This window comes from Ruditapes philippinarum, unplaced genomic scaffold (assembly GCF_026571515.1).
Source record: "Ruditapes philippinarum isolate M1 unplaced genomic scaffold, ASM2657151v2 ctg20_1_1_1_1, whole genome shotgun sequence".
Lineage (NCBI taxonomy): Eukaryota > Metazoa > Mollusca > Bivalvia > Venerida > Veneridae > Ruditapes > Ruditapes philippinarum.
The window spans coordinates 377,476-395,962 of record NW_026860204.1 but is presented as its reverse complement, the minus strand read 5'-3'; the positions used below and the strand labels follow the sequence as shown (position 1 = coordinate 395,962).

The 18,487-nt window shown below is 31.5% G+C and overlaps 1 protein-coding gene across 1 annotated transcript in view; it reads right to left on the bottom strand.

The window, feature by feature from the left end:
• Positions 1-18,487, bottom strand: part of LOC132759222 (atrial natriuretic peptide receptor 1-like) — a 237,583-nt gene that overhangs the window by 68,740 nt on the left and 150,356 nt on the right. Inside the window, exons 2-3 of the mRNA XM_060750954.1 lie at positions 13,468-13,579; positions 12,938-13,133 (exon numbers count right to left, since the gene is read on the bottom strand). Coding sequence (XP_060606937.1) covers positions 12,938-13,133; positions 13,468-13,579 — 308 coding nt within the window. The remainder of the gene's footprint in view (positions 1-12,937; positions 13,134-13,467; positions 13,580-18,487) is intronic.

Sequence of the window (18,487 nt, the reverse complement as noted above, 5' to 3'; positions counted from 1 at the left end):
CATTCTAAAATATGGACTATATATGCTTAGTACGCATAAACACGAAACAAAGCCCGCTTGCCGGATTGCACAGATAATCCCTAGTAAATAAAAATAACAACATGTACATCGATTATCGTGAATTATATTATCTCTATATAATCATCTCATCTTACAAATGTAACGAATTATAAAAATTTGAAAGTCTTTAAAAACTTAGATAAAGCGCCTTAATATGGCTTTACCAAACACTAAATTCAAGTGATAAAAAAGTATCAAAAGATGAACATTATTAAATATACACGCTTTCAATTATAACCGCTTTTGTTGAATTCAACTTAACGTTTATGAAAATAAATTGTATACAAAAAAGGTTTTTTCTTTTTTAAAACACAGACAAACTCTTTCATAACAAGACAGTTTGCGTTATAGCTGTATACATTTTGCCTATCCTATAAAGTAAACTGTAGATATGCACTTAGATACAAATCTAAGACTATACAGAACTGAAACATTTAACAAAACAAATTATCATCTTCTTTTGAACTTCTATGAAAGAGAAAAGTAAAAGACAAATAAATTTGGTGAAGTACATTACAACAATTGTTTAACATATGCATAAAAAAATGCAAAATTGTTTCTATATTTGTTTTGATTTTGGATCATAATTATGTCTTTTTAAGTTGAATGTGAAAAGACAAAAATCTTTTATTTTTAAATAAGATCTGATTTCTTGATAGCTGACGATTCACTTATAAAAAATGATGGTTATAAAAAAAGATTAATATGTCCTAAAGGAAAGATATCTTTGTCAGACCATTAATTACTGAACGCTTTAATCACACTCGTTCATATGCGAACAGTTCTCCTTAAAAAATAACAAATTCATGAGACTTGAACTTCTTAACATTTTGTAAATGTATTGATATACTTTACCGCTCCGAAGGGACCATTGATTCCAACACCTTTTAGTGTGTTTAGTATTGAAGGATAAAATATATTTATACTGGTGCTAGGAGGCGTGAGAACTATTAAAAGTCTCCATTTGTTCTCTCTCATGACGATGCTTGTAAGTTTTTATAGGCTTTCTTTAGGGATTCTGTATTTATCTGTTTTATAATGTACTGATTTAAAGTTAGCACTGACACTTAAAATAATTTTATTTGCAAAATATTATATACTTTGGCGATCAATCGCTTTAAAATGTGTCTATGTTTTAATATTTTTTTAAATTTGAAAATTACATTTTCCCACACGCCGAAATTCCATGTACGTATATTGATATTTATGGAAGTGCGTGCAGAAATTTGACTTGTTGAGTACAATCTCCTTTGGGGACACTGTTTTGTGATTAATAATACATTTATTTTAGACACTTGATTGGCAACTTAAGATTTAATGACATTGTTACAAAGTTAAATGTGTTATTGTTAATCGTTTAATATATTAGTAAGCGGTAATTGTGAAGCAGGCAGCATGTTAGACATGGGTACAAAACGAGGAAGCGTATTTAGCCTGAACAAGCCTGCACGTTCTTGATGCAGAATAGACCGCTAAAAACATTGTTCATTAAAACACTTGAATGAATTTTACCAGATACGTAGGGGAAATATAAAAATCCTAGCTATCAATGACAATAATGCAAAAAAGAAATGGCAATCACTGCCTCAATTTAATCAAGAAAGTTCATGGACTGTTTTGATAAATGCGACACAACTGACATCCCTCAGCACAGATATATGAGTACTCAATTTTACGAAATTAAAACAATGGTATCAATTTTCTCGGATTGACTAGAATATATCTGTGAAACATAAAAGATTTGAAAGATCGTGGAAGGTTCGAGATGAAATTCATTTTATTTTATGTTGTTGAGAATGAAAAAAAAATCTCGCGATGGTTGCAAATGTTAACCCGTTTCACATAGTGGCATTCCAACTGCATAAAAGACATCAACCATTAACAATTGAAATCAATGGATATTCTATTATAAAGATGTTACAAGTTTCAACCAATATCATTAATTTTTGACTGGTTAAAAATACTGTAAAGAAATAATTATGTGTATAAAGAAAGTTTCTTCCATTCCTTTGCAAATATTCCATTTTCATAAACCTGATAAAACATCTGTTTAGGTATTCTTAATATTATATTATTGATATATTAATGAATGTACAGGTTTCTACACAGTAATGGATCATGAAGGCTTAAAATAAACCCACAGGGGCTTGCTGTCATACATGTTTTAATTGAACAGAAATCTTATGTAGAAACCAGTTTTGCCCTGAAGTAAATGGAATAATGGAACGTGACAACAGAACATGTTTTATGCAACAAAATTCTATTTGGTTACTAAAAGCACATGACAGATTTTAGCAGGATTAGTGGTGTCAGTTATGACAATGTTAGTATAATCTTAGATAAAAAATATTTTATCCCGACAATTTTTTAATTGAGATTGGCAGTATGACCTGAATAAATACATTTGAGAAGAGATACATTAGATATACAATGTACATGTAATTATAAAATTAATGCTTTTTAATTCATATAATCATCAATGTCATAGGTCGCGCTTGGAAGACATAACTTCATAGTATCATCATTTCAAATAAATGTTCTTTCAATTGTTTAATACTTGTAACCGGCCGAAGTGTTTCATCACTGGTAATTTACTGGTTCAATACAGGGTGTGAAAATAAAACTTCAAGTTCATTGAACGCCGCCTTTCCCTGCTGATCTTGTTGATCATATTTTTCAAAACAACTTACCATGGAACACATCTTCTTTGGCATTACCTTGATAAATGTAACATTGTTCTATTCTATATTTTAAATCGAAACAAAATTAAAAATTAGACGTAGATTAGCTCATATCGTCACATTATTAATAACTGCATACAAGTAGTAACAGAAACGATTGCACACTCAATTATTTTCTAGATTCAATCCGAAAAAATATAAAAAAACCTTTAAAGGAAGAAAAATAATTCTTTGCTTAGATTGCTGAATTTTGTGTCATTTAAACTTTATTTTTATTTGTTTTCGTTGTATTATGTTACAATGAATGGCAGTCAGACTTTATCATTTCCTTTAACCTTCCCTAGATATTTTATGTCATTATTATTAAATGTTGATCAACGTGCAGACGATCGTAAAAGAAAGTTTGTCTTTCTGTTTCATTAAATTAATTCTAGACAATTTATTTTTATGGGTACAATATATAAACATAGGTTATCTTACGCGAGGACGTAATGGTTGACATAAATTCTTTTATTTTCTTGTATCAATATAATTTATATTACAAACCTACAAGAACATAAGAAAATACTCTAAGAAAGAAATGCGATGGTAGGCAAGATTTTGAGTTACGGACAATTCGTCTTTGACCATGGACCTTTTTAACGGTTATCCAATGATATAGAAATTAGACATTCGTTCAAATCTCCAACAATATAAATTTCTTCACAGCATATTATTTGATTATTCAGCCTGCTAAGAAACAAATTATTCATCAATATTCTGTATTAAACCTACTTACAAAAGATTAAGATAAAAGGCAACTACTTCTAATGGATGGAATTCCTAAAAGCGCTTTATCGAACTGATTCCATCAAATTGTAATATCCAGAGCGCAGACAATAAACGATGAAGGCTGTTGCACCATTCATTTCTCTCATTCTACTGAGGCGCATTTATATCTCACTAAATAACCATATATCAACACAAGTTCGTCACCTCCAGACTAAGATGAACGCTAGTAAATTGTCTCCTAGTTGTCACGTGACACTTGTCAAATTAAGAGGTCTTTGCGGGAGCAGTGAGAGCATATCACCGCAAAACACATCTTACATATGAACATATACATGTATATATATATATATATATATCATATTTATATATATACTATTTGAAAATCAAATCCTTTCTTCGATCGGAGGCTTTTAAAAGTTAACAAACCGAGAGAATATGTAAATTTAGTTGAATTTAATTGTATTTATACAAACTTTCAAAAATAACAATATACAGTTCATGTAATCTATTTTAGGATTACAAAAAAGTGTTGTAAATTATTTTTACAACTATATATATTATTGAATAGAAAACATTACCTGCAATATGCTCTATATTAAACACTTTAGAACACGTCACCAATATCGTGTAGGATTCTTTTAAAATACATCTTTTGATCAGCGAGCATGCGTTTTTAACTAGATAATAGTATATTTGAAAAAAAAAACAAACACATATGGTACGAAATACGGTACAGCCACTGCAGAACAACGTCCCTTTTCTCAAAGATTTTGGTTGTTGTAAAACATATGTTAAATAATTGATACTGTTGTTGTAAAACAAAAAGATTGCTCAACTGAGAACCGCTCTGTAGCGGTTGCACTGTACGGCATATGAAGGTGTTCTCACAGTTGCACTGTACGGCAAGTGAAGATGTTCTTACAAAGTGTAATATCTAAATCTGGCATACATTTGATAACCACAGTGGAATCACAACATGAAATGCTCCTCTACGATTTCATATCTCAATTTATAAATGCCTATGTATAATGGGATATTTGTCATATTTGAACTCGAGTTGGCCTTTTATCTGACAAAGCCTTTGAATGCATTAACAACATCAATGTCCGAGTTCTCGAAATGAAGACAAGGATCTGGAATTGATGACACTTCGATGTTAAGGCAATTCGATAGCAATAATCGCCCAGCAGAGGTTGCGACCTATCTCTCTTAAATGCAGCTTACAATCGTAAGATGCAGATAAGAAACTTGGATTGTAACTTAAGGCCATCTTATTCTACCATCACAATTTTTGTTATATCTATCCAGTAAACGCAATTACAAACATTGGTACATCGACGTAGCAGTAGAATTTGTTAAAGCGATATACACATGTTTCATGTTTTCGAAACACAAATCCATGCATTTGAAAGAAACATTGTATGTACAGCTAATTCCAAAACAGACAGAAATTAAATATAACTATATATTTGGACGCTGCTTTATATGATACAAGATGCAGAGTAAACCAGTCTCAAAGCATGTCGAAATAATTTGCCCAAAGTATGACAAGGAAAGGTGGCGTTCAGTGAACGCAACCCCGACATGATCCAGCAACGAGAACCACTGGCAAGGAGCCCAGGCGGACCCTAAACAAAAACAGGACAGGGCACAAGGCAGAACACGGACAGGCTCATCACTAAAATGATAAATAATTTATAAACTGATAAGGAATTCAAAGAAAACAATCATATTTGTGTGCGTATAGACATGATAAGTTGACCAATTAAACTGCAGGACTAGGTTAAAGTATGTCTTGTTGACACTGAATTGGATTAACACGGTGATGACATTGTCTAAACAGTCACACTGACCTTTCAATCATATAGATTATATGGCTTGAATAATAACAGACTAATAATATGATAAAATAATCCCATTGACGATGAAGTGTTTGACTACAACCTTAACTTTACAAAACAGGGAGACTGTGATAACAGGTTTCCTCGGGATAAGTTATTGGTGCGGACAGCTGAAATGATTCTAAGGGGGAAATAATTAATTCCCCTTGTCAAAGCAATACGAGCAAATCCGCCCAATTGTTTGGGAGACAATTACAGACGCGTTCTTCTTTCTCACGCCATAAATTGAATTCTTGTTTCCTTTTCGCTACCATCAAAGTTCATTAATGTTAAACGCAAAAACAAAATGCTGTAACTTTTTCATTTTCGCCTTAATCTTAAATATGCGTTGAAATACAGAATTAGCCTTACTTAAAGAAAGAGAGACGAACCGAAGATAATAAATGTCGATATAACCATATCTTTACAATGTAATTTGTAAAACTTATATGCATGTACATGTACTTTGTTCCAGACGAGCTCAAGCTGTGGTCACTGTCAGATTTATGCTTTCCTATCAACAAAAGATAAGTGCCATAATATTTAGAATTCAGAATGCTAAATATGTGTACACTTCAAACAAAAATTAATTCTTCTTGTGTCACTGCTTTATATATATCTAGTAAAGGCATTTAACGCCGCAACTTTGCCAGTCACAGTCGTTAAACAAAGCGATAAAGTGTGAAACCATTTACGTTAAGTGTTGATGCTTTAACGTTGAGACTTGCTACATCGGCTTTGGATTCGAGAGTTGCATCGATGCTATCTTCTTATTCTGATATGTTTGTATTAAAGCTTTGCGAATTTTTCTTTACTTTTCAGATTTAAACAGTACATTTGACATATCAGTTGACCTGACTTATCGTATATCCTTTTTGTTGGTTGATAATCAAGGCGTCAAAGAATAAACTTGAAGTGTGAAAAAGACAAAAATGAAACAATCTATCTATATTTTCGGAGCAAGGCAATTTCTCTGTAATAGTAAATGATAAATGCTGAAGATGTCAGGCAATAAAACTGATCTCATTTCTGTCTAGAGTTGTGTGATACAAATTAACCATTGCTTCATTCGCAAAGAAATGAGGTGGATTTATTTAGGCAGCTTATTTTGCTTTTATATTGTATTGAACACTTTAGATTAAGCTTGCCAGAACACGATAAAAGAGGTCGTGAATCAGTCAGAATCATCTAATTTCCTACAACAATCACATACTCGAAACACTTGAAAACTTGCAAGACAGCCCTAGATCAACAGATACAACAAATGGGTCACAAATAGGCTGATAGCGTACAAAATGTAATATGTGTCTGCATGTTAAGTATATTGGACCTATTCATACCGTAACAAACTCTGATCCTTGTATATGGAGAGAAATTGGAACGCAAGTTTATTATTACTGTTTTGTGAAGAAACACAGAATTAGAATATTAATTCTTTTGAATACCGCAGACTATATGAAAGGAATGGAATATTATAAAAAAATGTCAAAATAAATCTAACTTAGATTTAAAAAATCGTGATCAAAATACCAATAACTGAGGTCAGGTGTTTACTTTTTACTGAGTAACCTTCTAAAGTACATTGTGTCTTTGACTAGCTTTTCTTATTTCAGTAAATTAAATATGAAAATCTCAAATTTTCAGAATTTGACTGCAAATCTCCTCGCAAGAAGTTTTTTTTAAATTTGTTGAAACCTTAGTACTTGTGAGCAATGCAATGCAACTGACGTCATACATTGGATCAAACTTCAAATATAGGAATATTCTTATCAAAAGTGAATGTAAAATCAGTCTTGCTTGTTGTCATTCCAATCCTCAATATCAATACATTGTTAAACGCCCAGGAAAAGAAAAAGGACATTTGCCTATTGTTGAACGAAAGGGTTTCCCTTTTTTCTTTGACAAAGCATTATATTCTTTAATGATACCGACAGCTTTGTAAGTGACAATCCCTTTTGAAATTGATGATGGTTGATGGCAAAGATGTGACGATTCTGTGCCATTTATCTTAAAGCAAAGGTGATGACCCCTCTTTGAATCTTGAATGAGGAATACCATAGAATCTAGGAAATGAATACGACTGCATACTTAACTGTGCGGTCTATATCCTCGGAGGTATAAATGAGAAAAAATCTAGAAGACGAGAGAGAAAAAGAGAGAGGGAGATGGGAGACATGCTTTCATCTATATCTCTTCAATTACAGCTGTGCCAAGTTAATTCGCATGATGTATAGATGAGTTTTGCATTTTATAAATATCTATATGGATGATTCACAGAATTTTGCATTAAGTTGATATGCCCTTCATCTCCCCTTGACTTACTTTGTATTGATAAGATGGTATAATGAGTTTTTTCGTTTTTAAATGTAAGTATTAGGCCGATATATGTAAAACAAATACACAAAATTTGTCTGTTTGTCTGGTCTTGGAGCTGATTTTAACACATATTTGGCCATGTCACGGCGGTCAGTCTATCTGACAGCAGTTATTATTCTGTAATGCAAGTGACCGACTAATAATTATATACACGATTTCTAAAGTCGCGATGAGAAGGAAATGTGCAAAAAAACAAAAAGGCGGTCAATTTTATCAAAACAATTAAATGTTTTAACTTTTCTACTTTTCTATCCTACAATAAAATAAGTAAGTATTTATATGTTATTTACAACCTCAACGTGAATATTGAGAAGAAGAAGAAGAAGAAGATGAAGAAGAAGAAAAAAGAAGAAGAAACAGAAGAAGAGAAAAAAGAAGGAAAAGAAGAAGAAAAAACTAAACAAAAACAAAACAAAACAAAAAACACCACAAATAACAAAACAATGAATAAACTCCTTTTAAGATTTATAGACAAAAAAAACTGAAAGAATCGCCTATATGTAAATTGTATGTACACGATATTTTTGTCTAACTGCAATAGAAAAACTTTATTTCAATTCAAAAGCTAGTAATAAAAAAAACCTTGAAAAGGCTGATTTTTTTAACAATTCAAACCCTGTCATCTGTATCATAAAGCGCTTGTTTTCATTTAAATTGACTTTGAATACGTGAGACGCATTTTGACAACCCATCAGGACATCTCATGGTTTAATCTTGACTGAAAATTACCCTTTTTCCATCAAATCGAATTTTCATTGTAGCCTCCAATATTTCTTGAAAATATCATTCAACTGAGCAATGGTATAAAAGATAGGCACTCATTTCTAATCCAAGTATCAAAATAAAATACCATATCACGTAATGTTTTAAAGGCTTTGTAGGCTTCAAAAATGGCATTCTTCAAATGCAACCGTGATAATCGTGTTGTTACCTAGGATCAGGGTTTTCAAAATACTAATACTTTGCTGAGATTGTAATTATTTTAAAAGCACATTATGCCTCAGAAATGTATATTTCTTAATTCTTTAGAAGTATCAAACATGTGTTAAGTATGTTTTAATACTGGATTTAGATCATGTAAGATGCTGAACAACTGGAGAAAGTAGCGCTGCAGAAATGTGTCGTAAGGTAGCAAAATGTAATCAAACAGAAGTATTTTGGCTTTCATAGAACAGAACAGAACAGAACATACAAATTACTTATTTACAATAACAATACCAACCGCAACTAAGCAAAAGTATCGGAAGATATTTCATGAATAAATAGCTATTTCTTTTTATATGTTTATATATTTATATTCATTTTTTTCTTTTGGAAACTGTAACGAGATACCAACAAATAAATGAGAAATAAAATTGATAGCATTTCTAAAGCATAATGGACCTTTTAAAGTCTTTGTTTGTTGCACACCGAGTGCCGCATCATTTTAATGAGACCTATCTCTTGTACATCAAAAACAGGGATAAAAGATAACAGGTTTCCTCGGGATAAGTTATTGGTACGGACAGCAGAAATATTTCTAGGGGAAGAAATAATTAATTCCTCTTGTCCAACTAATACGAATCAATCCGCCCAATTGTTTGGGAGACAATTACACGCGCGTATTTCTTCTCAAGCCATAAAAAGATGACCTGTTTTCTCGTTCTGCAGTGCCATCGACTGTTGATCAATATGTGCCGCTAACAAAATACCGGCGTTTGTCATTTCCGTTTTAATATTAAACGAATTTGTAAACTCTATAGGTCTTGTAATAGTCCTGAGTTAATGAGTCGTAAAACCTTATAGAAAAAGTTTCCTGGATTAATAAACTCCCGGTTTCTTGCCTTGTATACAAATAGCTACATAAGAACAACATTTGCTGTCAATACATACAAAATAAAAGCTGCGGCACAGAAATCATTGACCGAGAAAAAGCTATGTATTCACTCTGATATAACGATGTTACATAACTTAAATTGAAAAAAATAAGTAAGTCCTATAAATCGAGTAATATAAATTTGAAAGTCATTTTCAGTAGAAAAAATGTGTTTAATGAAGTAAAGAAATGTATACTTAAGTAATATAAAGCGCTATAATACATATATATCTAGAATTGATTTAAGGCTTCGAGACCATCAGTATGCCCATACCATGTGACTTTCACGTCATTGTGTTTTGGTAATTCGGCAAGTAGATGTAGTAAATAAACCACCCGATGCAAAATGCGTTTTATTATTGTCCCCAATAAGCTTATATTGGTCGGAGGCGTCCTTAGCTATTCTCTAATTCATACAATTCATTACCCTCAACTGCAATGGATTTGCCATACTTGAAAATTAAGAAAAGTCATTGGCTTCTTGCCAAGCTATATACAGGTGACAAAGGCTTATTGCTTCTGGGCCAATCAGGTTAAATGTTATGGAAAATAATACACCCATGTAAGCTGAAATCACCCGGGTTTTCTTGTACACTAGCTCTGTTAGGCTCTGTCGTTCTCTTCCATTTTGAATTTTACAAATTTTCAGATTTTTGTACCAAATTTATTTGGAAGACAATGTGAAGTTCTGTAAATATTTTCACAATCAGAATTTATACAGTATACTTTTACTCGTAAAAAAAACAAAATACGTTTAAAATATAAAGATCCATACTCATATTGACGGAAGCAATGAAAAAATATTGAATGCATGTTATAACCTTGAACGCAACAGTGCATTGCATGCGTAACTGAAACAATAATGATGATAATAATTTGATAGTGTCACGAAACCCGTGAAGAAAGCTTAGAAATTTATGACAAGTCAAAAGGTCATTAAAGACAGCGAACTGTTCAGAAGACAATAATATTTTCCAAAATGAATAACAATTCTATTAACATGCAAACAATTCCATTGCCCATTTTAAATCCAAAAAATATTTAGAAAAAAAATCTTAATACTTTTTTGTTTTTAAAGTCCTTATACATGTACATGTACATTTAAAAAAAATACTCATTGACAATGTAACTGAACAATACTTTACCGATTTTGCATGTTGGTATTTAATATAGTTAAAGATCCTGTATGTTTTGTGATCGATATTGTTACTGTGTGAATACCACACTTGCAAACAATTATATATGTATATAATTATGCAAATAAAACAATTTTCAAACATCGAAGAATATGTAAAATGTGTACTGCAAATTTTTGTGCACATTATATTTAATCAATAATTTACATGCATACATTTTTTATTGGAAAAATTGACTTAGAATTTATAGAAAATGAATTTCTAATTACCTCCCTTTATTTACATGAAATGTTAAATTGGGTAATATCTTTGTAAATAATGCTTATTGTAACTTACAATATTGACAAATCTTAACTTGAGCATCATATTTATGAAATAAAACCATGAAAAAATTGTGTTACAGGATCTTTAAAGAGATTTAGTAAATTATATGGAAGTCAGTCAAGTCACAATACCCATTTGTTTACATTTTGCGTCTTTTACCACATTTTGTTTTACTATACATTAAATTAGCATCTAATATGCTTCAAATCCATTACTAAACCACCCCTTTACATATCTTTTCCCTTTTGTATGAAAAGAAAAAAAAATCATTTTTAAACGATAAATGTGGCTTTAAATAACCAGGTTTTCGATATTCTCAGGGATATGTAAACATTCCTGAAGGATTTTGCCCTTTTAGAATCGACCAAATAGACTTAAAATGGTAAGATGATTCAGATACCTAGAGCACTAGGAAGAATACTTTCAGGATGGATGACACTTGTTATATTTTGTATTTAGTTAACGACGCCATGAACGTCATTTCTTGTATTGTCAGCGTGCGCCGGGTTTCTAACCCCTTGTCATTTGAGAATTTCACAGAATTGTTATTTGTAAACATTTTGTATTGATTTTTTTCACTGTAAATAGAGAACATGTTCCGATATTTGTTTCTTGTAAAATTATGAACGTAAATTAAAAAATGTGAACAGTAGAGCTGCAGTCCTATTACTTTTTGAACAATCCTCGTTTTCGTGTCCAATGTTTTCTAAACCACTTCATACATACATAAACAATCATTTTTTTTAGATTTAAGATATATAACGATTGAATATTACTGACATCAATCTTTCCCAAAAACTATATGCTAAATCATTTGACAAATATATTAATAAATGTAGTATCATTTTCACAAAATGTGTTACTTTTGTGTTAGAAATATAAAATTGAAGTAAATAAACTCCTTCAAAACAGCTGAATTTTCTATCTCATGTTCTGGTTACATATCAATATTGACTCCATTAAAAGAAGTTTCCTGCTTAAAATGTAGCCAGCATTGCGTTTAATTCAAGAGATGAAAATTACTGAAATTATCGGAAGACATTTATGCAAATACCTTAATTGGAGTGTCGTACATTTTACAACTTCAATCAACACCTCGTAAATTGTATAAATTCTTGAAATTAAATTCGGTTCAATTTCAATTACACTTCAAGATTTTAGATGGGTTTTCAAGTGTGAAGTTTCACAAATATTTACGCTTCTAGGGGTATTTTATGGCGCATTCACACGCGTGATTCAATTTTTTTTGCAGTTGGGAAAATAGGTTAGTTTTAATTTCGAGTTAAATTGCAATGAACTTCAAATAAAAAAGAAAGAACGTATTGTATTTGATTGAGAGAGCACCCTGTTTATTTCACACAGTTAAAGAGCATGTTTTTTAATCCACTGAACTACTTTGAAGGATATCGTGTTGTTGATTTAAACAGAAGGAAGTCAAACGTTATTAACTTAAGCTAACACGCACACTATTTTAGAACAGATATTTACATATGTTAGAAAAACACTGGGACAATCTGATATAAGATTATTGCTTTTGATTGCATTTTGTTTTTCATACGGGCTGTTTGTACGAGCTGTTTGTACACAACAGCAATATAGCTCGATTCAAAAACATGACATGACCTAATATAGTAGAGTAAGGATAACGGACCCTAATGAATCGTTAAATATCGGCTAATTTCGAAAAACATCGTCATAAACCGAAAGCCAATCAAAACATTTTTTGTAGAACCTATGGTGTTTCTCAATGTGACGTCATTATTTAGAGAAATGCCAATATGGCGGCTTGCAAAGTCCGTTATCCTGGATATATCTAATCATTTTACGCATACAACAACCATTCAGTTTGCTTACCTCTTCTTCACCGTATGTAAAGTTCTCATAACGTGATTTTGCTCGTCGTTTAACTTCACTGCTGAAGTTTTTGTATTCCGGACTGGTAGGTTTCCGTAACGTGACGGTCATTAGCGCTTCGTACGCCTTTCTAGCATTATCGTTCCTTTCTTTCGAGTCACCTTCTCGGTACCATGGAGTTTTGCTTTCATTTTTGCTAAAAATATAATATTCATATTTATATTTCTTTCAACACGTATGTAATCTTATAATTGTGAAATTTATTAGCAACGTAAGTCACTGTTTAAATAAATAAATTAATAAAATAACAACAACAAAAAATGTCGTCTGCTTTATTGCAGCCTGTTACTCAAGAGTCATCAAGTGCAATATTTTTTTTCTATTTTCTACTTGCTTTTAATCGAAGCTGAAGGTTTCTAAATATATCTGGATGATAAAAATTCTACAGAAATATCACTATAGTTTATATTCCAGGCTTACTAACTTTACTTGTTTTGCAATATTTTAATGTTTTGCTAGCGTTTATTCACCTGCTGAATAAATCGATGTTGAAAAAGACATATTCCCCGTTGTCAAAATTGAGCTCGTGTGCTTTTATCATGATCTCTCGCACTGAGTCTGCGCTGGCACAAAGTACAACAACTGAAAATATACAAATAGTACAAATAAATGAACAAAGTCTGTTAAATAGAAATCGAAAATTCTTGGTTACTATAATATTTGAAGGTAAACAAACTTAAAAATACATGGAAAATGGTCAAATTGTGTAAAAGTTCTTTTCCAACTAGTTGTTTCTATGGCATTTCCAACTCGTTAAAGTTGAAAAGTTGAATAATATTAAAGGAGATCGAAGGTTATAGTTCGTGTCTTAAATAATGCTCGAAAATGAACCGTGACACCCGAAGACTCCGTCAGTGAAGTTGCATATTCGTCAATTAATATTTACAGTTCCGGTGTAAAAACAAACCAAACCAACCAATTCAACCCCACCCAACTTAAACCAACAAACCAACCAACCAACCAAACCAACAAACCAACCAACCAACCAACCAACCAAAATCAACAAACCAATCAACCAAACCAACTAACCAACCAACAGACCAACCAACAATCAACAAACATAAAACACAATTAACTTCAAAATCAAGTTTGAAATACATATTTGTCTGATGATGATGATTTGAGCCGCGTCACGACAAAACCAACATAGTGCGTTTGCGACTAGCATGGATCCAGACCAGCCTGCGCATCCGTGCAGTCTGATCAGGACCCATGCTGTTCGCTATCAGTTTCTGTGCTTGTAATAGGGTTGATAAGCGAACAGCATAGATCCTATTCAGACTGCGCGGATGCGCAGGCTGGTCTGGATCCATGCTGGTCGCAAACCCACTATGTTGCTTTTGTCGTGACGCGGCTCAAATATACTACAAGAGATATTGCTTCCATAGCACGGTGTCTAACTTAACTCAATTTATTTTAATAAGTGATGTTTAACGTATATGCGTAGTTATATGTTTTACACAGAATTATATTTTTTGCTATTTGAAAATTCCATGCCTTCTGTCTTTATCATTTATTGTAGAAGTTATTTACATACATGCATATATTGTTTTATTCAATGAAATAAATGAAGGTGAGATTATCAGCTCACTGTGTAAAAAGGATTTTCGTGAGAATTCTGAAACTACTGTTTCAAAAATGTTTTTTATCTCTGTGTTAAAACATAATATCGAATCATGCCTGTGTATTACACTAAATGTTTCAGATTTTATTTCTCGTGGGAAATCGTTTATTTCAAATCATTGACAAGAATTATAAATTACATTTTTCACTCTCGTAGATTTAAACGGAAGCAGACGAAGTTTTAAAAAAAAACCCAGATAAATCCAGTAATTTACGTTTAAAACAATATAAGTCAAAATCATAGTAACAATCACGTGCGTCACGTGACTCCCTAAAGAATGATAAAACAATTGCTTTAAGTGAAAGCTTGATAAATGACCAACTTTGTTGTAAAGCAGATAACAGAAATTCCAACACGGAGATTAATTGCTGATGCAGTTTGGCACATTAGTTTTCGTACTTTAAAAAAATATTACGATATCTGCCAGCATGAAATGTCAAGGGAAAGCCTCCTTTCTGAAGAGTATTCCTCACTCTGTTAAACAAAAACCGAGACATTTTATCCAGCAAAAACACCTCATTTCCTGAAGAGTACTCGAGCTCCTCGTTCTGTTAAACAAAACCGAGACATTTTATTCTAAACAAAGCCCCACCTTTCCTTTTAGTTGTATAAGTATTTGAAGAACAAAGACGCAAAAATAGACATTTAACGTTGTAAAAAGTGTTAATCTTTTATTATTCTAGAAACATGTTTTGCAGAAAAAAGCATTTGTCAGTTAGAGGCAAAACTAAGATGAAAGTCATTTCCTTTTGTCCCTTTGTAACAGACAGAGAAAAAAAATTGTTTCTAATGCAATTCAAGAGACTTATATAGAGATCCAACTTTTACGACATAAAATCATGCAAAATGATTCTTAGTTTAAAAGGACATTATTTACATATTTACTGTAAATCCAGGTCACTTAAGATGTTTTCAAAGCAACTTCAGATATCATATGCTCGCAACTATTATGCGTATTTTTTTCAAAACAAAACAAAACAAAAATAAAGAACAACAAAAAGAAAAAGATAACTTAATTGCAAAATAAAATATGTTTATTAAGCGCGTAAATAAATAATTATGACAAAAAATAAAGATAAATAAATAAATAATTACAAACATAAATAAATAAATAAATAAATAAATAAATAAATAAATAAATAAATAAATAAATAAATAAATAAATAAAAACCGACAAAGGACACAATGCTCTCAAATCTAATTGTAAATGCGCTAATAACAAAACATTTCCGAATTTCGCGTTCGTATAAATATTTTTTCTTAAAGGAGACTCGTGCATGCATATCATACATGTACACACAATTTTTAGACATTTTTAATCTCAGAACACATAATAAGATATGAAATACTGGAACTATTTAGGTATTAACATTTTAGATGTTTTAACCCCTTAGGGAAATTAATTCCATCACGAGCTTCTTGCATTACCTTCCGATGTGTAAATAATTATAGCAGTGTGAAATTTAATGTCTACCCTTTTCGGATTCCAAATCACAAGTTACAGCAGAAAAAGAAAGAAAAAAACTCTTGTTAAAAAAGGAGATTATTTTCTGCCGTGAAAAATTTCAAAATTGCACGTTGGGAGATGAGAAACTCATGTGAGCGAAAAAGAATCCTACGCAAAAGTAGTACTTTTTTATTTAATGAGTTAACTATATGTGACGTATTCAAATACTGGCACTTAAAGGCTCACTTAGTCTTAAAAATGCTAACGTTTTATCATCACAATATATGAACGAAATCACTGTACCCTGTCTTGCGAGCCTATACAATTCAACGTGTACCCTTTCTTGCGAGAACAAGCATTTGTCACTTTTAATCACTGTACCCCTTCTTGCGAGCCTATATATTTCAACTTGTATCTTTCTTGCGATTACATGGAGTAGACGGGTTTACATGCTGTGATCATATTAAGCTTTTTATTAATATTTTCAAACCGATACTCATTTCCCATATAGGTAAGCCAAATTTTACTTTTTTTGTGTTTTCTGAATTTAGTTCATTTACATGTACATCATCGGGTTCCCTCGGCCAAACCATTAATATTATGTTTATCAATCATGGGTATCCCATAATGCAATTATTGTGAATTGGTATTTGGTAGATAAGTCAAAATACCATTTTCATTATATTTTATTACATTTATCACAATCATCATTATTTCTCTTCACATAAAAAGCATCTTACATGTTCTAAACACTTTATCACAACATCATTAAGCACACGTTTGCCTTTTCTACAGAACAAAAAATCTCCGAGACTTAATGCGCCTTTAAGTTAAAAAATATCAGGATTATTGCGATTTAAAATTGTCACAAAGGAGTGCTTCTTTGTACAGACAATAAATAAAATCACAACTGCCAGGAGAAACAATGGGAAGAAAATAAATTTTCATTTTAGAGACTCATTACAATTTTATACCTTATACAACCAGCTGTTTAATAAGATAAGAATGTACTTAAAGGCCCATTATGCCCCCAAAAAATTGTGTCTCTCAAAAAGAAAAAAAATGTTGTACTTTTAAAGTTTCCAAAAAGTTACTCATTGACCAATAATCCGAAACGTCTTTTGCTTCTGTTCCTTTTTACAATTACAGTGATTTAGAATTTTGTAAGGAAGTCAAAATACTACTTTGTTTACATTTTGTTACTTTCCTGACACACAATTGCACATTCAGTGCTACCTTTTTAGGTTTTATGCATCTAACACATGCTATGAAACCATTATTTAATACAATATAATATTCATGTTTGCCTTTCCTAAAGAAGGCAAATATTATTAGTTTCAGAGGCAAAATGTTCCTTTAATAAGATGGTATTTAAACGTAAGATTTAAAGAAAATTGTCTAGGGATTTTGTCAACACATCAAATGTTAGTAGTAATGCTTTCCCGCCAAAAAACAATATCTAACATCGGCCAATATGGTAGCAAATCGGTTATTTCCGGAAAGTTATTTTTTTTCAAAATCTTGGGCATTAGATTATTTATAATCATTTACCCTTTATCGCTATGTAGTAAATTCCGGATATAAACGGTCAAAACATATTAAATACCGAATATTGTGAAAAATAACGTTCCGGAAATGACCGAGTTATTACGATATTGGCCGATGTTAGAAATTATTTGGCGGGAAAGTATTGCAGTAAGACTACATTAAACTGTATGTGCAAAAGACGAACAATACTCTCGATCATCAGAACGATGGAAAATAAATGTCAGTATACAGTTTCTCAGATTTTCACGAGAAGAAAATACAAGCCTCTAGGGAAATTAACCGAATGTTTGGAAAGGAACCTGTTTGCAGACGATAATTTTAAATACATTATTGATGGATACTGTTACGGGCCATTAACTTAACAAGATTAATGTGTCGGATAAAAGCAAAGAGGACTCTAAGATTATAAATAATATATAAAATACATACATGTATAAAAAAGATGCTCGGTGTTGAAATATCTGATTAAACTCAATGTTTTCAAAACTATGAAAAAAAAATATAATTAATGTTTATATAGTAGTGACATAACCGATAACCAGTCCAGTTTGCTCAATTATTGTTCTCTGTATTTTTTGTTTGTTTGTCTGTTTGTTGTTGTTTTTTTGTTGTTGTTGTTGTTGTTGTTTTTGTGTTGTTTTTTTGTATTTTTTGGAGATTGGTCTAATAATTCCTAGTCAAGTCTTACGTGCTCAGGAAAATATCAGTCCGGCACATACCGGACAGGGATGTCGAATAGCCAGGCGTTTTACCGGAAGTGAATGTGAATAAAAAATGCAACGACAAAGGAAAAAACATGTTGCATATATTTTAGATAAACATTCTATCTGAAATTGAAAACACTTTCCAAACATATCAAAACATCTCTACA